This window comes from Hyperoodon ampullatus, assembly GCF_949752795.1.
Source record: "Hyperoodon ampullatus genome assembly, chromosome: 5".
Taxonomy (NCBI): Eukaryota; Metazoa; Chordata; class Mammalia; order Artiodactyla; family Ziphiidae; genus Hyperoodon; species Hyperoodon ampullatus.
In genome coordinates, this window is record NC_136918.1 from 20,663,515 (window position 1) to 20,687,783 (window position 24,269).

General features: G+C 38.8%; 1 protein-coding gene across 1 annotated transcript in view; it reads left to right on the forward strand.

Moving 5' to 3' along the window:
- The window catches only part of MME (membrane metalloendopeptidase), a gene marked incomplete at its 3' end in the record, with an annotated part of 98,766 nt that overhangs the window by 61,553 nt on the left and 12,944 nt on the right, over window positions 1-24,269 (forward strand). Inside the window, exons 17-20 of the mRNA XM_079705385.1 lie at window positions 15,135-15,193; window positions 20,869-20,988; window positions 22,694-22,827; window positions 22,935-23,000. Of these exons, the coding sequence (XP_079561511.1) occupies window positions 15,135-15,193; window positions 20,869-20,988; window positions 22,694-22,827; window positions 22,935-23,000 (379 nt within the window). The remainder of the gene's footprint in view (window positions 1-15,134; window positions 15,194-20,868; window positions 20,989-22,693; window positions 22,828-22,934; window positions 23,001-24,269) is intronic.

Sequence of the window (24,269 nt, forward strand, 5' to 3'; positions counted from 1 at the left end):
GGTAGGTAGGGAAGCACCTCACTTCTTTCTAAAATATCTCTTCTGATATTTACCCTTCACTAATGTTTCTAGACTCAATCTTGTAACTAAGTCTGTATCATTGAACTTAAAGAAGAATAGTTATAGAGGACTTATGTGGGTAAATGAAATGGCACACAGGTGGAGAGTTGATAGGACCTGTCCAGAGTGGGCACGCAGACTGCTGGAGACTTGGGACACAAGTGACTCTTCATAATGTAGATGTATGGGGAAGATACACAAGACAGATTATTCGGCTCATCAAGTACTCTCAGCCAGAAAGACAGAATAACAGATAAACTAAACTTGGACAAGTCACTCTAATTCCCTATGGCAGTATCTGCCCTGGTGTGCCCATGTTCTACACATATTATAATAGATTAAAATGTTAGAGTTCCATCTTTTAGATTCCCATTAGGCCAACAGACTATGCAATTTTTCAACATGTTTTTGGGTTATAAGCAAAATACATTTTACCAGTAAAAACATTTCTGCATTTTAATTAGCACCCAAGCAGGGTTTTGTTTTCAGAGGGGGAAGAAGAGGTAGGGAGGGAAGATAAAAGTTAAAAGGTTTAAACAGGGAGAACTTTGCAAAAGAAGTCTAGAACTTTATACCAGTGAACCCTCTTGAGAGGGCAATGTCCAGATAGTACATGACTTCCAGTTTCCATGGCTCTCTACAGCCTGCATAACACGTAGGCTTAGTGCCCTCCACCCTCCCAGGGTCCCAAGGATGAGAAGGGCCAGTACTCTTGGGGCTTGGAAGGACCCACTGATATGCCAAGACCCAAATATGTATTGAGTGCCTATCATGTTCTCAACACTGTGCTAAGCCCTAGAGATGCTATTAAGAACAAAATATGAAATACACAATTGGGACTACATTGAGATTAAAAGCTTCTGCACAGTAGAAGAAATGAAAAGGCAACCTAAGGAATGGTAGAAAATATTTGCAAATCGCATATCTGGTAAGGGGTTAATCTCCAAAATATATGTCACTCCTACAATTCAATACCAAAAAAACTAATAACCCAATTAAAAAATGAGCTAAGAATTTGAATAGACGTTTCTCCAAAGAAGACATACAAATGGCCACCAGGTATATGAAAAGATGTTCAACATCACTAATCATCAAGAAAATGCAAATCAAAACCCCAATGAGTTATCACATCACTACCGTTAGGATTGCATATTGTTTTTTTTTTAAAAAAAAAAAGACAAAAAGTGTTGGTGATGATATCGAGAAATTTGAACCCTTGCACAAATGGTGGGAATGCAAAAGGGTGCAGTAGCTATGGAGAACAATATGGAAGTTCTTCAAAAAATTAGATATAGAACCACATGACCCAGTAATCCCACTTCTGGGCATATAGCCAAAAGAATTGAAATCAGGATCTCAGAGAGAGATTAGCACTCCCATGTTCATTGCAGCACCATTCATGTTAGCTAGGATGTGGCAACAACTTGTTTCCATCGACAGATGAAAGGTGAAAGAAAACGTGGTCTATATACGAAATGGAATACTACTCAGCCTTTAAGAAGGAGATTCTGCAGTATGCAACAACATGGATGAACTTAAGAACATTATGCTAAGTGAAATAAGCCGGACACAGAAAAATAAATACTGCATGATTCCACTTATATGAGGTATCTAAAATAGCCAAATTCATAAAATCAAAGGAGAGAATCATGATTACCGGGAGCTGAGGGAAGGAGGAAATGAGGAGTTGTTCATCAACAGGCATAAAAATTCAGTTAAGCAAGATTAATAAGGTATAGCATCATACCTAAAGTCAACAATAATGTATTGTACACTTAAAATGTGTCAAGAGGATAGACCTCATGGTGAGTGTTCTTACCAAAATTTTAAAAAAGAACAAAACATGGAACATCCCTGCCTTCATGGAGTCACTGTCTAATGAGATAGACAACAATGGACTTATAACATCACGTTATATCATTGCTAAGGGTTATACAGGATGTAAGAGCTTTCAATTCTTTCCTGAAAGATCACAAGGTTATTCTTAACCAGGAGAATAAGTACCAAAAGAAAATTCTGATAGAAAAAATCCACCCACCCATATATGTTCCAAATTGGGCATTTCTCTGAATTTGGCCCATACCCCCCCCCCGCCCCCCCCCCCCCCCCCCCCCCCCCCCCCACATGAGGACACACGTGCGTGCATGTACACCCATATAGAGTTATTGAAGACTAAAAAGATGGAGTCTTGCTGCCAAACTTAGAACCACACACAACCAACTGATGACTTCTAGGAAGAAAATTAGAGTAGTGATTTGTGTTGCTTTCTGTTGAAATGTCATGTCAGCATAGGAGTCCTGGCTCTCACCTCTCAGAGGATCAGGTGAGTCAGAGTACTTCAGTCATGTAAACAACTCTTATGCAACAGCAGTGAACAGTGGAATAGGCTCTTTGGTCCTACCATGCTTTCGCCTTTGGGTAAAATATTGTACCTTAGGGAGCAGTGGAAAGAGCTTGTGCTCTGGAGTCGGGGGCGGTGATGGGAGGTGGGGGCTAGAGGGAGTGCGCAGTCCTGAGGTAAGATTCTTCCTCTGCCACTTATTTGCTGTGTGAACTTAGACAACCTACATAATACCTCTGAGCCTCAATGATTCCTTTATAAACTGAGGATAATAGCATTTACTTTTGCCTTGTGGGTCATTGTGTTGTGTATTGTGTAATGTGCTTGCCACGTAACTTAGGTGTTCATTAAACAGTAGCTATTGTTGTTCCGATCTGGTCATGATGAGACTTCAGGGTGCCGTAGAGGCCAGCATCCTAAAGTTTGTTAGGGAAAGGGGCAGCCCTAAATGTGAAGCAGTCTAAAAATGAGCACTTTCATTTTAAAAGAGGATGGCAAGGAAATGGCATTCATTTTTGTGATGAAATTTTATGTTTGATGCAGATCAACATGTTAGAAATAGGGGATTTGATTGGAAGATGAGAGGGTCCTCGTTCTCCCTAGTTTATATATCCTTTTCCCAGTTGTATTGCTAAGTCTGTAAATAGGAAAGAGTTTGAGCTATGATGTGCCTTAGTTTCTACACCTGAAAATTAGAGGTGTCATCTATCTTATTCGTATGGTTTGAAAGGTGAATGAAAATATATAGAAAACCTTGAAGTTTTGATGAGGGAATATTAATAAATGTAAAGCATTATAGTGGCAACTGCAATTACAAAATGAGAATTCTTCTTTCCAGAAGTACTTGAGGAAGACAGAGAAAACCAATGTATTGTACTGCTGATTTCAAAGGAGTTGCTTCGAGGCCACAAGATGCTAAGAAATTGAATGCTTTCAGGGAAAGGGCCATTAATGATTTTGTTGCTTAAATTTTTAAAGTTGCACATGAGTGAGCAAAAGAAGTTTTATTCCAGGTGCCTTTGCAATCCAGTGGGTTTATTATATCCATAAGGCTATCAGATCAGTCTGTAGGCTTCTGCTTTTCTTCCCTGCAGTAAAAATGATGTCTCTGTGCTTTCATCTCATCACCACTTAGGTTCTTCAGGGTAATAAGAGATAGAAGAGAAACACACCTGGTCCCCCTCTCAAGGGTATTTCATTTATATTTCCCAGCTACATTGTTAGTTCAGCTTCGAGGGCCATGCTGATTATAGTGGCCCTTTGTCCTACTGTAAGTGCCCCAAAACAAGAATAAGATTACCTGACAAAATTATGTCTCAGAAATTTAAAATAAAGTTTGCTTACTTCTTGCTTCCCCACCCTTCACTTTATACCACACACACCCATACTCCTACACACATACCGGAGGCAGGAAGAGAATTCAAAAAACAGGGTGATATCTGCTCCATCTCTCAGGTTCAATACCTGCTCTAGGAGATGCTCGTGTCTGGCCTCCATACTTTAAAGGTATCTTCAGATAACCTGCACTATCCATTATGTTAGTGGATACTTGGTTTTCTCTTTAGTTGTGCAATTTCTCTTTTCTATTCTGCTATTCAGGGTCAGATTTGTCTGTTTTCCATAAATGAAAGCTTCTCCTGAAACTTTGAGGCTGCATCCAAATCAAAAGAACTTACATATTTTGTTACATCACCATTTACTTTGAAAAATATTTTCTTTGTCCTATTAATTTAGCTTTTATAGTAACATAGTGAAATATTTCATGATTGACCACAAATATTAGACATTGAGTCTGTAGCTGTTATCATCACTTTAAGATGTAATGATCCAATCACAGTATCTCAAGTTCTGATCATTCCCAGGGACAAAGTGCCCTGTACTTTTGAATCTGGGTAATTACCCAGGGGTAGTCTGAGGACGCACTGTGAAAGATCTCAAGGAAGAAAAGGCAAGCACTACACACTAGTGCTCTGTGAACCTAACCCATAATTCTAATTTTATTTGAGTGTCCTGTGGTCATAAACAGCTACCTATTTTCGTGAAGGTGTAATTCACAGTGGACATTTTAATATGTAAAACCCTCTCTGCTGGAAAGTTACAAACATTAATCAAAGTGCAATCTTAAACCCCCTCAAAGTAATGTAACAGAAGAGCAGAAAAATCACTAAAACAAAAGGTGTGACATTTATTTTTACAAAAGCAATAAACATGAGATGGGTAAAACTTCATTTGTCTGTGTCCTACTTCTGAGATCTGTTGCTATCTGAAACATTAGTTTCCTGTATCTAGTTCCTTTCCTCTGTAATATAATAATTAAAAAAAAAACATTTTGAATTGGCACCTTTTGTATTTCATTATTAGCATTGTGCCTGAGTCCAGAACCAGCAATTTGCATATTATTTGTTATTACCCATTAAAGTCCATGCGAGTATACCATCACTAAATCAGAAGTTCATAATTGAACAAATGAGACCTGAAAATATGTTAATTTTTATAACAATTGAAATTTAATAATTTTAATAATTATAAGCTGTTAATGCATAAAATTTACTGCCATATTTGCTATTACAAGGGAGGGAGAAATTTTCCTCTACCCTTCTAGGATCTTCTGGCTGGTCTAAGAATTAAATTGACATGAGACAGATTAACAGGAGAAAAGTCAAACAAAGTTTAATAACAGGTATACATGGGAGAGACCCAGGAAAACTGAGTAACTTGCCAAGATGGCTGAATCCCTCACCTTAAATACCATCTTCAGCTAAAGACAAAAGGAGGTTGGGGTAGTGGCTGGAGACTTCAAAGGGGAGGAGGGCCATTCACAGGGAGATGGAAAAGCAAATGTTTGGTAAATACTTGTTCTCTGGGTCATGCTGAGACAATGGAATACAGAGTGGACTCTGATCTCTGGGCTCTGTCAAGTTTCTCCCACCACACCTGGCCCATATTCTTTGAACTTACCTCTGGTGATGGCTCTATTCCAGGAACAGGACCTCTATCTAAAAAATTTTTAGGCAGTTAGAGGGCAGATCAAAGTCTCTTCCTGAGTCTTTTGGGCTTTGATTTGTTTTCAGGTCAAAATAATCCTCATACCAAAGAGACATTTTGGGGTGGCAAGTGTTGCTCTCCTACACTAGCAGAATGTCGAGGACACATCAGAAATATTTCTAAAGTCACTGCAAGGAACAGCGTTTCTCCTCAGGAGCCGTATGAGCACATTTCCTATTTTGCCCCTCCTGCCAGACAACCTTGAACCATACTTGAGTCATAATAACTGTGTGAATATATATAAACAGAGTCCTAATACATCATTTCCCCTGATCCTGAGTTTTATTTATACAAATATTTTCTTTCATAATCTTTTGGGTCACACAAACAAAATCTACCTGTCCTATGTAGTTTCTGATCTCTAGATTTTAGTCTAACACCCCTGGGATTACAAGTATATGTTTTTGTTGTGAGTCACCACAAAGCATGTGGGAAAAGGTGGAGTTTAATTAAAATAAATTATATGCTTATACTCAACAACCTGCAAGAAATTAAAATATTGATGACTCAGCTGTGATGAAATTAGGGAGGACTGAGCTATCTGTCACACCATCCTGTCTGAAAATGTTTTCTGTTTGCAACAACAAAATCAACGAAGAAACACATTGATCAACTATTCCCCCACCCGCACCCTCCATCTTCAAAGTTATTTTCTTCCTAAAGAAAAATTCACAGAAATTCTATCTGGATTTTCTTTTCAAGTCCCAAATCCTTTATATGAATATCTTAGTCATGTTATTGGAGACAGAATTCATGCTTAATTAGAATTTATCAGATAGTTGTTATATGTGGCCCTCCCTAAGTTATTTTTAAGAGATCAAAATAGGACTCACATATGAAATCCGACGGTAGTTATTGAAATTGTAGCTAAAATGCTGATTTAGGGGTGCTGACTTTGTATTGCTTACCTTGCAAAGCAGGGTCTGGAAACAGTTCAGATTTAACCTCATTGCACTAATTACTATAAACTCCTTCCATGACTAGGATAATAATTGCCATTCTAATTGTTGCCCTAAAAGTGGAATAACTACAATGCAGCTATTAGATAATAATATATGATTGTCTTAAGTGTATGCATGTGTGCTGACATTTAAGGAGGTATCTGAAGTCAAGCAGTACCCATTTTTCAATGAGTATATAAGGATATGTGTAATAGTCTATTAAGATTGTAATATTACCCCTGTTGCACAGAAGTGTTTAACAGTGATTATTGATGTGCAGTCTTCATAACATCTGAGCAGAAAGACATGGGAACACTGGCACCGTCCTTTAGCTTAATGCTGGCTGGGTTGCTGTTGTTGTTTTTCTCATTCTGTCTTTTTTTTTTTTTATTAGTTTCTGCTTTATAACAAAGTAAATCAGTCATACATATACATCTGTTCCCACATCCCTTCCCTCATGCATCTCCCTCCCTCCCACCCTCCCCGTCCCACCCCTCCAGGCGGTCACAAAGCACCGAGCTGATCTCCCTGTGCTCTGCGGCTGCTTCCCACTATCTATCTACCTTACGTTTGGTACTGTATATATGTCCATTGCCACTCTTTCGCTTTGTCACAGCTTACCCCTCCCCCTCCCCATATCCTCAAGTCCATTCTCAAGTAGGTCTGTGTCTTATTCCCGTTTTACCCCTAGGTTCTTCATGACATTTTTTTTTAATTCCATATATATGTGTTAGCATACGGTATTTGTCTTTCTCTTTCTGACTTACTTCACTCTATGACAGACTCTAGGTCTATCCACCTCATTACAAATAGCTCAGTTTCGTTTCTTTTTATGGCTGAGTAATATTCCATTGTATATATGTGCCACAGCTTCTTTATCCATTCATCCGATGATGGACACTTAGGTTGTTTCCAGCTCTGGGCTATTGTGAATAGAGCTGCAATGAACATTTTGGTACATGTCTCTTTTTGAATTATGGTTTTCTCAGGGTATATGCCTAGTAGTGGGATTGCTGGATCATATGGTAGTTCTATTTTTAGTTTTTTAAGGAACCTCCATACTGTTCTCCATAGTGGCTGTACCAATTCACATTCCCACCAGCAGTGCAAGAGTGTTCCCTTTTCTCCACACCCTCTCCAGCATTTATTGTTTCTAGATTTCTTGATGATGGCCATTCTGACTGGTGTGAGATGATATCTCATTGTAGTTTTGATTTGCATTTCTCTAATGATTAATGATGTTGAGCATTCTTTCATGTGTTTGTTGGCAGTCTGTATATCTTCTTTGGAGAAATGCCTATTTAAATCTTCTGCCCATTTTTGGATTGGGTTGTTTGTTTTTTTGCTATTGAGCTGCATGAGCTGTTTATAAATTTTGGAGATTAACCCTCTGTCAGTTGCTTCATTTGCAAATATTTTCTCCAATTCTGAGCATTGTCTTTTGGTCTTCTTTATGGTTTCCTTTGCTGTGCAAAAGATTTGAAGTTTCTTTGGTCCCATTTGTTTATCTTTGTTTTTATTTCCATTTCTCTAGGAGGTGGTCCAAAAGGATCTTGCTGTGATTTATGTCATAGAGTGTTCTGCCTATGTTTTCCTCTAAGAGTTTGATAGTTTCTGGCCTTACATTTAGGTCTTTAATCCATTTTGAGCTTATTTTTGTGTATGGTGTTAGGGAGTGATCTAATCTCATACTTTTACATGTCCCTGTCCAGTTTTCCCAGCACCAATTATTGAAGAGACTGTCCTTTCTCCACTGTACGTTCCTGCCTCCTTTATCAAAGATAAGTTGACCATATGTGTGTGGGTTTATCTCTGGGCTTTCTATCCTGTTCCATTGATCTATCTTTCTGTTTTTGTGCCAGTACCATACTGTCTTGATTACTGTAGCTTTGTAGTATAGTCTGAAGTCAGGGAGCCTGATTCCTCCAGCTCCGTTTTTCGTTCTCAAGATTGCTTTGGCTATTCGGGGTCTTTTGTTTTTCCAAACAAATTTTGAAATTTTTTGTTCCAGTTCTGTGAAAAATGCCAGTGGTAGTTTGATAGGGATTGCATTGAATCTGTAGATTGCTTTGGGTAATAGAGTCATTTTCACAATATTGATTCTTCCAATTCAGGAGCATGGTATATCTCTCCATCTATTTGTATCATCTTTAGTTTCTTTCATCAGTGTCTTATAATTTTCTGCATACAGGTCTTTTGTCTCCTTAGGTAGGTTTATTCCTAGATATTTTATTCTTTTTGTTGCAATGGTAAATGGGAGTGTTTTCTTGATTTCATTTTCAGATTTTTCATCATTAGTGTACAGGAATGCCAGAGATTTCTGTGCATTAATTTTGTATCCTGCTACTTTACCAAATTCATTGATTAGCTCTAGTAGTTTTCTGGTAGCATCTTTAGGATTTTCTATGTATAGTATCATGTCATCTGCAAACAGTGACAGCTTTACTTCTTCTTTTCCAATTTGGATTCCTTTTATTTCCTTTTCTTCTCTGATTGCTGTGGCTAAAACTTCCAAAACTAAGTTGAGTAAGAGTGGTGAGAGTGGGCAGCCTTGTCTTGTTCCTGATCTTAGTGGAAATGCTTTCAGTTTTTCACCATTGAGGATGATGTTGGCTGTGGGTTTGTCATATATGGCCTTTATTATGTTGAGGAAAGTTCCCTCTATGCCTACTTTCTGCAGGGTTTTTATCATAAATGGGTGTTGAATTTTGTCAAAAGCTTTCTCTGCATCTATTGAGATGATCATATGGTTTTTCTCCTTCAACTTGTTAATATGGTGTATCACATTGATTGATTTGCGTATATTGAAGAATCCTTGCATGCCTGGAATAAACCCCACTTGATCATGGTGTATGATCCTTTTAATGTGCTGTTGGATTCTGTTTGCTAGTATTTTGTTGAGGATTTTTGCATCTATGTTCATCAGTGATATTGGCCTGTAGTTTTCTTTCTTTGTGACATCCTTGCCTGGTTTTGGTATCAAGGTGATGGTGGCCTCATAAAATGAGTTTGGGAGTATTCCTTCTTCTGAAATTGTTTGGAAGAGTTTGAGAAGGATGGGTGTTAGCTCTTCTCTAAATGTTTGATAGAATTCGCCTGTGAAGCCATCTGGTCCTGGGCTTTTGTTTGTTGGAAGATTTTTAATCACAGTTTCAATTTCAGTGCTTGTGATTGGTCTATTCATATTTTCTATTTCTTCCTGATGCAGTCTTGGCAGGTTGTGCATTTCTAAGAATTTGTCCATTTCTTCCAGGTTGTCCATTTTATTGGCATAGAGTTGCTTGTAGTAATCTCTCATGATCGTTTGTATTTCTGCAGTGTCAGTTGTTACTTCTCCTTTTCAATCTGTAATTCTATTGATTTGAGTCTTCTCCCTTCTTTTCTTGATGAGTCTGGCTAATGGTTTGTCTATTTTGTTTATCTTCTCAAAGAACCAGCTTTTAGTTTTATTGATCTTTGCTATCGTTTCCTTCATTTCTTTTTCATTTATTTCTGATCTGATCTTTATGATTTCTTTCCTTCTGCTAGCTTTGGGGGTTTTTTGTTCTTCTTTCTCTAATTGCTTTAGGTGCAGGGTCAGGTTGTTTGCTCGAGATGTTTCCTGTTTCTTAAGGTAGGATTGTATTGCTATAAACTTCCCTCTTAGAACTGCTTTTGCTGCGTCCCATAGGTTTTGGGTCGTCGTGACTCCATTGTCATTTGTTTCTAGGTATTTTTCAATTTCCTCTTTGATTTCTTCAGTGATCACTTCGTTATTGAGTAGTGTATTGTTTAGCCTCCATGTGTTTGTATTTTTTACAGATCTTTTCCTGCAATTGATGTCTAGTCTCATAGCATTGTGGTCGGAAAAGATACTTGATACAATTTCAATTTTCTTAAGTTTACCAAGGCTTGATTTGTGACCCAAGATATGATCTATCCTGGAGAATGTTCCATGAGCACTTGAGAAAAATGTGTATTCTGTTGTTTTTGGATGGAATGTCCTATAAATATCAATTAAGTCCATCTTGTTTAATGTATCATTTAAAGCTTGTGTTTCCTTATTTATTTTCATTTTGGATGATCTGTCCATTGGTGAAAGTGGGGTGTTAAAGTCCCCTACTATGATTGTGTTACTGTCGATTTCTCCTTTTATGGCTGTTAGTATTTGCCTTATGTATTGAGGTGCTCCTATGTTGGGTGCATAAATATTTACAGTTGTTATATCTTCTTCTTGGATCGATCCCTTTATCATTATGTAGTGTCCTTCTTTGTCTCTTCTAATAGTCTTTATTTTAAAGTCTATTTTGTCTGATATAAGAATTGCTACTCCAGCTTTCTTTTGATTTCCATTTGCATGGAATATCTTTTTCCATCCCCTTACTTTCAATCTGTATGTGTCTCTAGGTCTGAAGTGGGTCTCTTGTAGACAGCATATATATGGGTCTTGTTTTTGTATCCATTCAGCCAATCTGTGTCTTTTGGTGGGAGCATTTAGTCCATTTACATTTAAGGTAATTATTGATATGTATGTTCCTATTCCCATTTCCTTAATTGCTTTGGGTTCGTTATTGTAGGTATATTCCTTCTGTTGTGTTTCTTGCCTAGAGAAGTTCCTTTAGCATTTGTTGTAAAGCTGGTTTGGTGGTGCTGAACTCTCTCAGCTTTTGCTTGTCTGTAAAGGTTTTAATTTCTCCATCAAATCTGAATGAGATCCTTGCTGGGTAGAGTAATCTTGGTTGCAGGTTTCTCTCCTTCATCACTTTAATTATGTCCTGCCACTCCCTTCTGGCTTGTAGAGTTTCTGCTGAGAGATCAGCTGTTAACCTGATGGGGATTCCCTTGTGTGTTATTTGTTGTTTTTCCTTTGCTGCTTTTAATATGATTTCTTTGTGTTTAATTTTTGACAGTTTGATTAATATGTGTCTTGGCGTATTTCTCCTTGGATTTATTCTGTATGGGACTCTCTGTGCCTCCTGGACTTGATTAACTATTTCCTTTCCCATATTAGGGAAGTTTTCAACTATAATCTCTTCAAATATTTTCTCAGTACCTTTCTTTTTCTCTTCTTCTTCTGGAACCCCTATAATTCGAACGTTGGTGCGTTTAATGTTGTCCCAGAGGTCTCTGAGACTGTCCTCTGTTCTTTTCATTCTTTTTTCTTTATTTTGCTCTGCATCAGTTATTTCCACTATTTTATCTTCCACCTCACTTATCCATTCTTCTGCCTCAGTTATTCTGCTATTGATCCCATCTAGAGTATTTTTCACTTCATTTATTGTGTTTTTAATCGATGCTTGATTCATCTTTAGTTCTTCTAGGTCCTTGTTAACTGTTTCTTGCATTTTGTCTATTCTATTTCCAAGATTTTGGATCTTGGAAATAGAATCTTGGATCATCTTTACTATCATTATTCTGAATTCATTTTCAGGTAGACTGCCTATTACCTCTTCATTTGTTAGGTCTGGTAGGTTTTTATCTTGTTCCTTCACCTGCTGTGTGTTTTTCTGTCTTCTCATTTTGCTTATGTTACTGTGTTTGGGGTCTCCTTTTTGCAGGCTGCAGATTCGTAGTTCCTGTTGTTTTTGGTGTCTGTCCCCAGTGGCTAAGTTTGTTTCAGTAGGCTGTGTAGGCTTCCTGGTGAGGGGGACTAGAGCCTGTGTTCTTGTGGTTGAGGCTCGATCTTGTCTTTCTGCTGGACAGGTCCATGTCTGGTGGTGTGTTTTGGGGTGCCTGTGGCCTTATTATGTTTTTAGGCAGCCTCTCTGTTAATGGGTGGGGTTGTGTTCCTGCCTTGCTAGTTGCTTTGCATAGGGTGACCAGCACTGTAGTTTGCTGGTCGTTGACTGAAGCTGGGTCCTGGTGTTGAGATGGAGATCTCTGGGAGATTTTCGCTGCTTGATATTATGTGGAGCTGGGAGGTCTCTTGTGGACCCGTGTCCTGAAGTTGGCTCTCCCACTTCAGAGGCACAGCACTGACTCCTGGCTGCAGCACCAAGAGCCTTTCATCTACCCGGCTCAGAATAAAAGGGAGAAAAAGTAGAAAGAAAGAATTATTAGAAGAAAGAAAGAGAGAGAGAAAGAAACGAAGAAGGAAAGAAAGGAATGAAGGAAGGAAGAAAGAAAGGAGAGAGGGAGGAAGGATGGAAAGAAAGAAAGAAAGGAGGGAGAGAGGGAGGAATGAAAGGAAAAGGAAGAGTGAATGGAGGAAGGGAGGGAGGGAGGGAGGAAGGAAAGAAAGAAAGAAAGACAGGAGGGAGGGAGGGAGGGAGGAAGGAAAGAAAAAGAAAGTGAAAGGAAGAGTGGTGGGAGGGAGGGAGGAAGGAAAGAAAGACAGGAGGGAGGGAGGGAGGGAGGAACGAAAGAAAGAGAGAAAGAAGGAAAGGAGGGGCGGAGGGAGGAAGGGAAGGTAGGAAAAAAAGAAAGAGCAGGTAAAGTAAAATAGAATAAAGTATGAAATATAGTAGCGTTATTAAAATTAAAAAGTAATTATTGGAAAAAAAACCGGACAGATAGAACCCTGGGCCATATGGTGGAAGCAAAGCTATACAGAGAGAATCTTACACAGAAGAATACACATACACATTCACAAAAAGAGAGCAGGGGGGAAAATAAAAAATCTTGCTCTCCAAGTCCACCTCCTCAATTTGGGATACTTCGTTGTAAAAAGAGGAAAAGGGCGAGAAGTCTGAAATCTTGCTAAGTCCACCTCCTTAATTTGGGATAATTCGTTGTAAAAAGAAGAAAAGGGGGAAAGTCTTAAATCTTGTCCTCAAAGTCCACTTCCTCTATTTGGGATGATTCGCTGTCCATTCATGCACTCCACAGACGCAGGGCACATCAAGTGGACCATGGAGCTTTAATCCGCTGCCTCCGAGGCTGCACAGAGAGATTTCCCTGTCTCTTCTCTGCTCTCACAGCTCCCGGGTCTCAGCCTTGGACCTGGCCCCGCCTCTGCGCGTAGGTCGCCTGAGGGCGTCCGTTCTTCGCTCAGACAGGACGGGTTTAAAGGAGCCGCTGATGCGGGGGCTTTGGCTCACTCAGGCAGAGGGGAGGGAGGGGCGCGCAGTGTGGGGCGGGCCTGCGGCGGCAGAGGCCGGCATGACGTTGCACCAGACCGAGGCGCTCCGTGCGCTTTCCCGGGAAAGCCGTCCCCGGGTTCCGGGACCCCGGCAGTGGCGGGGTGCACAGGCCCCCCGGAAGGCGGGGCGGACAGTGACCCACGCTCTCACACAGGCCCCGCGGCGGCGGCAGCAGCAGCAGCAGCCCCAGCGTCCCACGCCCGTCTCCGGGGTCCGCGCCTTTAGCCGCGGCTCGCGCCCGTCTCCGGCGCTTCCCAAAGCAGCCCTGTTAATGCCCTCTCCTCGCGCACCAGGAAACAAAAGGGAAGAAAAAGCCTCTTGCCTCTTCGGCAGCTCCAGACCCTTTCCCCGGACTCCCTCCGGGCTAGCCGTGGTGCACTAACCCCTTCAGGCTCTCTTTCTGCCGCCAGCCCCAGTCCTCTCCCTGCGCTCCGACTGAAAGCCGATACCCTAGCCTCAGCTCCCAGCCCCGCCCACCCCGGCGGCCGAGCAGACAAGCCTCTCGGGCTGGTGTGTGCCTGAGGGCACCGATCCTCTGTGCCGGAATCTCTCCGCTTTGCCCTCCACGCCCCTGTTGCTGTGCTCTCCTCCGCTACTCCGAAGCTTTCCCCCTCCGCCACCTGCAGACTCCGCCCGCGAAGGGGCTTGTAGTGTGTGGAAACCTTTCCTCCCTCACAGCTCCCTCCCACTGGTGCAGGTCCCGTCCCTATCCTTTTGTCTCTGTTTATTCTTTTTTCTTTTGCCCTATCCAGGTATGTGGGGAGTTTCTTGCCTTTTGGGGGGTCTGAGGTCTTCTGTTAGTGTTCAGTAGGTGTTCTGTAGGAGTTGTTCCACGTGTAGATGAATTTCTGATGTATCTGTGGGGAGAAAGGTGATCTCCGCATCTTGCTCTTCCGCCATCTTTCCAGGGTCCCCCTCATTCTGTCTTGTATTATAGTTATTTATGCCTCTTTATCATCTCCTCAACTAGAGTTTTCTAAAGTCAGGTATTGTATTTTATAAAATCTTTAGATTCAATATAGAGCCTAATTCATGGCATACACAGACAAATCTACTTAAGAGCCACCTGGATTTCATTTTACAGTCATTATACAAAAATAATACCTTTGCTCTGGTAGCTGGTATGCCATATTTTAAAGAAATAATTTTAAATGGCAATAATCAGAGGAGGCACATTACCCAAAACTAAATACCTGCCAAAGGGACCTCTTAGTCCCCAAAAAGGCTCCTCGTAAACTATGAATTTAAAAAAATTTAATTCATAGTTTACAAAGAGTCTGAAATTTTAGCAACCTGCATTTCGATATTCTGTCAACTGCTCCAGAATTGTTGGCATAGTTTACCTAGTATCAGGAACACGGAGCTAAACACATTTCAATATAATTTTAATCCATTGCAGTTTCCAAAGAGATACATTAGAATGGGTTTTGTACTGTCAATTGCCTCCATTAAAACTTTATGCAAATTAAAAAACAGATTGCAGACCTGGATATATTCCTATATTTCAAGAAGTGGAAATACTTTCAATGAACTCTCTCACCTAGTGAGCTAATTTTAATTTGTTGATCATATTTCAAACAGAAAGTTAAGATTCATCTAGGAAGAGTGATAATGCTTTTATTGTGGTGAGCAGATTAAATCAGATAATGCAGTATCGTTTGTAACAAGTTCTTATGTTTTCTATAGGTGGATAAGCGGAGCAGCTGTAGTCAATGCGTTTTATTCTTCAGGCAGAAATCAGATAGGTAAGGTCTACTCCTAAATAATTATTTAATATTTCTCTGTTGTTCCCAAGCGGTAGTGCTTTGCGTGACCAATTTATTATACTCCCCATAAAAGCACAGCGAGGCTGAGTTACGGATTTATTGAATATCCTCCTTGAAAGTAAATGCATCCATGTACCTCTTTTCACTATAATAGCAAAATTTAAATCAGTATAAATCACATTAAGTAGTTTTGTTTCTTTTACAATATTCTCATTTATAGTTGAATAGTTTATCTTATTTCTAACTACTTTTATTTTATTTTTAAATACTTTTTAAAAGTCCCTTATATCGCCATAAAGTTATATTAACTTTAGGACTTTCTAAGCGTCAGCATCTTAGATGGTTTAAAACTCCAAGAACCAAATTTTCAGAAATCCAATTTTTCTGTCGATTTTGTACACTGGCACTGGTAGAGATGGTCCTGTTCGGTATCATCTTTTTTCTAGAAGATTCCAAGAGGCTCAGAAAGTTGAAAAGTCAATTATACTAGGTTGAACCATATGAAATTTTATTTATTAACCACTTTTGATCAAAAAACTTTTGTATGTTCCCTAGTAGTAGTATCACAGAAATATGCATAGAAATTAATACATGAGTGAATAATATAATGAATAATGAAATGGCTTAATATAACAAAGATATATTTTTTTCTCTTCCTGGGAATACTGCGACATCTTGAAACTCTCTCTTAAGTATCTCACAGATTGACCCATTTTTTCCCAAGGGTTTTTAGTATGTAGAAAGGCAACCAACTGATTCAGTACTTCAGTGGGAGTATTCTAAACAAACAGTACAACCAGCTTCTCCAGGTGTACTCAGTCCAGCCCTTCATTTCTCAGTGTAGTCAAGAATCAAGAGGGAAGATAAAATTTGATGACACTTTTCCCCGTTGCTTTTATTTTATTTTTATTTTATTTATTTATTTATTTGGCCACGCCATGCAGCTTGTGGAATCTAAGTTCCCCGACAAGGGATTGAATCCGGGCCCTTGGCAGTGAAAGTTGTTGAGTCCTGACCACTGGACCACCAGGGAATTCCCCCCCACCCCCATTGCTTTTAAACCTAGGAAGTGTTAAATTAAGAAATCATCCACATTTTCTTCTAGTTTTTTTTTTTTGCAGTACGCGGGCCTCTCACTGTTGTGGCCTCTCCCGTTGCGGAGCACAGGCTACAGGCTCCGGACGCGCAGGCTCAGCGGCCATGGCTCACGGGCCCAGTTACTCCGCGGCATGTGGGATCTTCCCGGCCCGGGGCACGAACCCGTGTCCCCTGCATCGGCAGGTGGACTCTCAACCACTGCGCCACCAGGGAAGCCCCTCTTCTAGTATTCTTATAGATTTTTATTTTTGGAGCAGATCTTTAGTCTATCTGGAGCTTATTTTGGTACATGAGATGAAAATGAATTATGATCAGAGAAGTTTTCTTTATATAACAAATAGGTAATAATTAAGGCATGTGTACTGGCTTAAAGTCAGTTAGTTCAAAGTCTAGGGTAATACATCTCCCAGCTAGTGAAATGATTACCTAAACCTAGGTCAGAGCCTGTTTAATGATCAACTCAGAACCCATGCAGTCTATCCTTTATAATGTATTATAAGACACCATTCAGACCTTTTCTTAGAAGCGCCATTATCTCGGGAGAGTTTTCACTTTGAAAACCTCTTGAGGTCTGTCAGTGTAAGATCTAGTTCATTGTAGACTTGGACAGAACAGGCTAATTGACTTTTAATGGAATCCCAGGGCAAATTGAGGTGGCCTTGACTTGAATTCTGCATTAGGGCAGACTAAGAGATATTGCTTTATTTTAATCCAACTCAGGATCCTATCAGACCTGACACTGATTCATCCCCATAAGAAGAGCCATACGGACCTTCTGTGGGACCGTTCTGGCATGTTCATCCTTTCATTTCTTCTCTAGAGCAGGTCCACCCAGTTTAGGTCAAGATGGGCCTAGTTTGGCTTTGAATTACCCCATATCCCTGAGGCTGGATCAAAATTTGCCCGCCTCAGAGATTCCCTGATCTGAGAAGACCTGGTAATGTTCTCATTTTGAATTTAATACCCTCAAACCAAACAAGCATCCAGCAAAAGGAAAAAGAACGTAAAAATGTGCCAACATTTCACAAAGTAGACAAATATCCTCTGAATAGTCAAGAAATGGCTCTGATAAGCATTCTTAATATATAAGAAAGACCTTTTAAAGATACTCAAGATAAATTCATATGATGGAAATAAGAAATCCGAAAAATTGCTAACCTCTTTTTATATGCTTTTCATATGCTTATCTGCTAATAAAAGCAGTTCAGAGAAAGGGAAAGTGTCATGCAAGAGGAGAAATATTTGACATGTGTACGTTTTCTCCTTAACGATTCATTTAAATCTCCAGAGTGGGGATTGTCTTAACTAAAAACAATTGAAGATCCAGATCTGTATCTTTCTTCTTGATAAAAGTGTATTTGTGTGTCTATCTATACCTAGAGATATAACTTTTGCAGCACTATCTTAATGAACTTGATATGATGTGCATTACAGAATTAGAATTGGTATAGAATAACATGTCTCATAAGTGATCCTCCCACCTTCACACAAATACCCTAAGCTAGATTACATACAATTTCTAATGGGATTGGTCTTTTTATGTTATGGTGAAAGATAACCTGTTTTATTATTGTGTAGGGAGTTATTCATATTAGTAATTTCTACTGTTTAATTCAATTCCCACCACTTTTGTCATAACTCACACATGTAGGCTACATTCCAATTTTTATGTACCCTCACCACTTCACATAAATAAAAAAAGCCAACCTCCAGGACAGGAAGGCATGCTGAAAGTGTTAAATTCACTGGTTCCTATTCCTTGCATAGTTACTCCATGGAGCTTTAGGAATCTTTCATGCCCTTAAGAAAGCTGTGCTTGAAAGTTTTGTCAAATGTTTCTCTGTAAGTTTCAGACACCACTCAATCATCCTATTAAACTTTCAAGTCGTTTCCAAGGAAATGATCAAGTCATTTGGGAAGTCTTACTACTGCTGCATTCTCCTTTTTCATTAACAAGAAATTTTTTTTCAATTTTAGGAAATTTATGGATTATTTAGTGTATTCAGTCTGGGTGATCTATGACTACCTTGACATAATTAAATTTTCTAAACTTGTCTTAGTCATTCTTAGGAGTCTTATTTTTAGACTTGAGAATTAAGAGTAAATGTTTCTGAACATATTGCTATTTCATTTAATATAAAAAACAATGTTTAATTTTTTCCACCAAAATTGAGTTTATCTGAATGCACTCTTGAGCTTTATATCAAAGAATCTAAAGTCGAATTGCTTGAAGCCTTAAAAAACAGGGCAGTGAGGGGCTGGGGGTGGGGAGAAACAGCCTTTTGTTTCATGGACCAATGACTTATTTAATTAACTAACTTGTTGACAATCATGAACATAAAAAGTGCACAACTAAGCAGTTGGTTATGATCAAGAGTTGTGATATCTACTAGTAACAGTGATAAGGCTAATGGGGAAAATCCTCATCATAGACATTTAGCTGACAGAGTAAAAGGAGAAATCATAATTTGCAAAGTTGAACTTGAAGACTAGTATTTAATATGAGCCATAAAAATCTTATCACTTGCCTGAAGAATGGCATATCAGGGTATAATTAAAGCAGCAGGATCTTTACAGTTAATGTTTAGTCTTGATAGCACATTTCATAAGAGCATTTTATATAATGGATGGATTTTCATCAAAGTACATAGTGTGGGAGATAGTGTTCACTTTAAGTTAATAAAGTACTGCACATAATTTTTATACTTCAAGCTAAAAATAATTTCTTGGCACTGTTGATAGCTCAGGCAGCTACATGTGAGGTATAACGTTCATCAAAATTCTCCAAGGACAAAAGTATTTTTTTTTTGTAATTTTGTCATTTTGAATGTTATGGCAACTTTCCAGATTTTTTTTAAAGATCTGGAGAGCCCTTAAATTGCCCAGTGTATTTTAAAGTCTCTTCTGAAAATATCTAATATTTATCCCTGAAACCCTTGCCAAGGTTATGTCATACTCACCCCACCTGAATGACAAAGAAACAACATTTGCTACTCCGTATTAACTAGGTCTTAAATTTCTTAAGGTCAGGGCTTTTCTCTTGTATTCTTGATATCCCATGTAGCAATGGCCCGGGGCTTTGCATGCATAGTAGGTGTTGAAACTAATGATTTTTTTTTCGATTACAGAACATAATGCTTCAGTGGATACTAGAATTGTAGAACATGAAAGATAAAATTACAAAACCATGGACGTTATGAGGGAAGGGGAGAGTATGGAGGAGGCGGAGAAATAGAAGACCATAGAGACAAAGGCCAGGAAGAAGAGGCTGTATCTAATTAGGGAGCAATGATAAGCCATCAATGGTATTTTAGCAGAGGAGAGATAATGACTACAGTGGCACTTTAATTGGCAGACAAGATAGGTTGGATTTAAGATAGATTGTAGTAGGGTGAGACTGAAAGTAAGAAGACCGATTAGGAAATTAAGTTCTTGAGGCAAGGAATGAGAGTGTGAACTAGGAAGGTGGCAGTAGGACTGATAGGAGGAGATAAACAGAAGAGATGATACTGGAAAGAAGGTACATGACCTGATCTTTTCCTAAATAGATCATACGAGACTTTGTAAAAGAAAGGAGACATTGAAGGTAGACAGAAAAATGTTCAGTTTGGGTGACTGAGAACCTTCACACGCTATTAGCAAAAATAATAAAGTCAGAGTGATGGCTTCGAAGGGAAAATGATGAGTTTGATGTTTGACACATGAAATTTAAATAGTGTGAGACACCTAAGTGTAGAAAGTTAGCAAGTTAAGACAGATGTCAGGGTAGACATAAAAATTACAGTTTATTTATTTTCAAAGTCTTTAGGACACCGTAGGAAATTCACTCATTCATTCATTCATTCATCATCATTGATTATTCATTTATTCAGCACATTTCCTGAGCACCTGTTATGTTCCAGGCACCATCCAGTTTTAGGTGCTGGAGATAATGAACTGAGAATTCAAATGGACTCAAAAACAAGCAAACACATGTATGTACAAACAAATCTCTGCTCTCAAGGAGCTAATATTTGAGGTGCCACGGGGACAGACAAGAAAAAGAAGGACCAAACAACCGTAAATAAATAAATAAACAGTCACACATGCCTTGATGAAAATAAATAAGGGTGGTGTAATTGGGGGATACTTTCGATTGAGTGGCTCTGTTTATTTACTAAGCTATTGTAGTTGGATAAAATGTTAGACACGTTAAAAGTAATACTTCCATTATTAAGTAACTATTTCTCCCAAATATTTGCAGTGGGGAAAAGACCTTCTGAATGAAGATGATAATTTTCCTTTGCTCTAAACTCCTTACAGTGGGAAAACAATCTTAATAGATGTTACGAAGTCAATTATGATTATAAATCACAGATGTGGTGCCACTCTGGGATGAACTCTTTACTGTCATCAACAATAAAAGACCTGCATTTGTTTCTATCACAGAAGATTTTTGTACACAATTAAGTGAAACTGACATACTGGAAAACAGCTTAGCAGGCAAGAAGCCAGCCCCAGGCCTGTCATCACAGAATAAAACCACAAGTAGTCTTAACTGTCTTCTTTCCTCATAGTCTTCCCAGCTGGCATTCTGCAGCCCCCGTTCTTCAGTGCCCAGCAGTCTAACTCATTGAACTATGGGGGCATCGGCATGGTCATAGGACATGAAATCACCCATGGCTTCGATGACAATGGTAAAATGCAACTGATGCTTTTCTTTGGCTGAGATATACCCTAGTAAACCTCATTAGGAGTTATTATAATTTATCAATACAAAAACATTTATTCATCAGCATATCATTGATCTAATAATCACCACACTTTTAGTGTTCCTTTTAAATTATTGCTTAAGAAGATCAGAATTTTCTATTAGTGAGGTTAGCAATGTGTGCTTTTTACTCTAACAGAATAAAACAAATATTCACATTGAGAAAACATTGTGATATTTGTCAACACCAATGATAATGTTTGGTCTTATTTCATGATTGTTTATGTCTTATCTCTCTAGACTTTTAGAGAGCAGAGTCCGTGTCTTAAAAATCAGATGTAAACTCAGAAAGTAAGCTGCCCACAGGACTTTTAACTGCTTGTAGTCAGAGACATATTTTTTGCTTCATCTTACACCTACTACCTAGTTCAGGGCCTTGAAAACAGTAGGAAATTAAATGTTTACATGCTGCCCAAAATGCAAAATAGTTTTAGAAATGAAATTTGAGAGGAATAGAAGTAAGGATGTGAAATATGTAAAGAGGTAATAGTTGAAGTTATAACAAAGATCGATTCACAAGTGGAAAGAAAATAACAAGAGTAGAGGGAAAATAATGAAGCCTTAATCCAACTTTAGAGAGCCAGAGGAAGAAAAGGAGACAGGAAGGACTTAACTAAGCTTCTGTTAACTCAAACTATACAACAAACTTCACAGGTAGGTATTAATACTATTTCCATTTTTCAAACAGAAAAATATAGATGCACATAAGACTTGCTCCAAATTACAAAACTGGGAATTGGCGGAACCAGGATGTGGGTTCAGGTAGCTTGTCTTTATAGCCCTTTTCTTATTCATTACATCATAGATAACTGTTTAAAAGATAATAAAATCAAGTATCAAACATATGACGTATATAAACACTGCTAAAGCTCAAAAGGAGAAAGATCAGTGTAGTTAAGATTAGCAATGGGGAAGGGTTGGGCGGAAGGGATAGTTAGGGAGTTTGGGATTCACATGTACACACTGCTATATTTAGAACAGATAACCAACAAGAACCTACTGTATAGCACAGGGAATTCTGCTCAATATTATGTAACAACCTAAATAGGAAATGAATCTGAAAAAGAATAGATACATGTATAACTGGATCACTTTGCTGTACACCTGAAACTATCACAACATTGTTAATCAACTATACTCCAATATAAAATAAAAAGTAAAGAAAAAAAATTAGCAAGAAAGCTCCAGGAGAAAAGGTGACTTTTTCTTTGTACTTGAAGTATAGCAAAACTATGAACCTGCAATGTCTAATGAAGGGTTTGAGATATGAAATGAATGCCAGAGTGAAATATTTTCATCTTTACAATCTCAGAACACCAAATTAAACAGATTTGGTTCAGGTGAAAACCATCCAACAGAAGCAAGTCATGTTTGTCTGGTGGCCTCGGCTGAGACATCAGCAGCCAAGTGGGTGAAATACCTGGATTAATACTAAGGCATATCAGCAAAGAGAGTCCCAGCAGCCTGGGTTTCATCAATTCTGGATCAGAAAGCAGAACAGTTTATCTCATCATCTGTCCAGTTTAATGTTCTCTCACATACTGGTATTTCAGTCCTTGCACTTTGAATTAAAGATATCTTATTCCAATTGTAGTAAGTTCCCATTTTAGTTAAATAAATATATATTCCAGGCAGAAACTTTAACAAGGATGGAGACCTTGTTGACTGGTGGACTCAACAATCTGCAAATAATTTTAAAGACCTATCCCAGTGCATGGTGTACCAGTATGGAAACTTCTCCTGGGACCTAGCAAATGGAGAGCATGTATGTCATCAGCATTCTCTTGAAAAGTTATATTCAATCTTAAGTGAATTATTGATGCTTTCTTAACAATCCAATTAAGGGTCTTTAAGTGTCTTTTTTTTTAACAGCTCAATGGAATTAACACACTAGGAGAAAACATTGCTGATAATGGTGGTATTGGCCAAGCATACAGAGTGAGTAATAATATTTTCTTCCCCTTTTAGTGATTGGAGTGTATATTGATCATATTTAATCACTCATTTAAAGCCTTTTGCAAAAGACATATAATGTAAGCAATAAATGGATGACTAGAAAATGGAAAATTCACAAGGAGAAAGGGGATTGTAAATATGCTAACCAGAAGGGGCAATACAGTTGATATGATTGAGCTGAATACCAGTCTCTAAGCTTTGAAGAAGCCAAGGAGAAAAGGAAACACAGAATATTTTAATGATAGAATTGAGATAAGCAAGTTCCACAGAGGAGGCGATAGTTTTCTAAGAAATAACCTCTGAAATAGTTTTTTTTAGAAAAGATAGTATATAGAAAGGTTTATTTCACAGTCATTGATTGATGTACTGAGCATGACCCTCAGTTTCATGGCAGATGAAGCAGTATTTGGGAACAATAATCAACATAAACCACAGGCATAATATTAAACTACAGTCCATTACAATGTTAGTGAGGGACTGAAGTGATATGGTCCCAGCATGTAGCCTTGTAATGGTCTAAACCATTAGACTCAGAGGAGTGTAGTGTTGGAGCATCCCTTAGAATCTCATTTGGACTTCCCTTCATTCTTAGCATTCGACAATACTTTCTGAGGGCTTTACTATGTGTTTGGCACTTGGTACTGGAGATCCAGCTTCGCATCCTCCATAAAATATGCCATTATTTGATGATTTGAACAAGGATTAAAGATGGTCTAGTGGATACTATGTGCACAAGAAAAAGTAGGGGTTTTCACATAACAGTGGAGGAATAATGGTCTTGGAAGCAGCAAGGAGTGAGCATGATTTTGAGTTGTTTTCCCAACGCTGAGGTAGCCCACATGTGGGAGAAAAAACAGAGTCTACTTGAGAGGGTACAGGGAACAAGGTGTCCACAGGATAGAATCAGGCTACTGACATAAAGACGGATGGAATATTCATTGGAGTGGGGGAGGATATAGGGTTATTTGTTCTCCATCGAGATGTTTGGGTTGGAGGGGAGGAGGGAATTATCAGAGCAATGCGGGAGAGTTGACTGGTGGGGCCTGTGACTTGGCAGTGACCCTGGATGATCAAAGTGTGAGGCTTGGGAGATTAATCTGGCTGCAAAGTTTCCAAAAGAATGAGTTCCAGCCAAGTCCTAGGAGATGGTAGATTACTGCTTCTTTGAATACTTGGAAATTTTTTTACGGGATGCCAGACATTGTGCATTTTACCTTTTTGGGTGATGGATACTTTTGTTTTCCTCTAAAT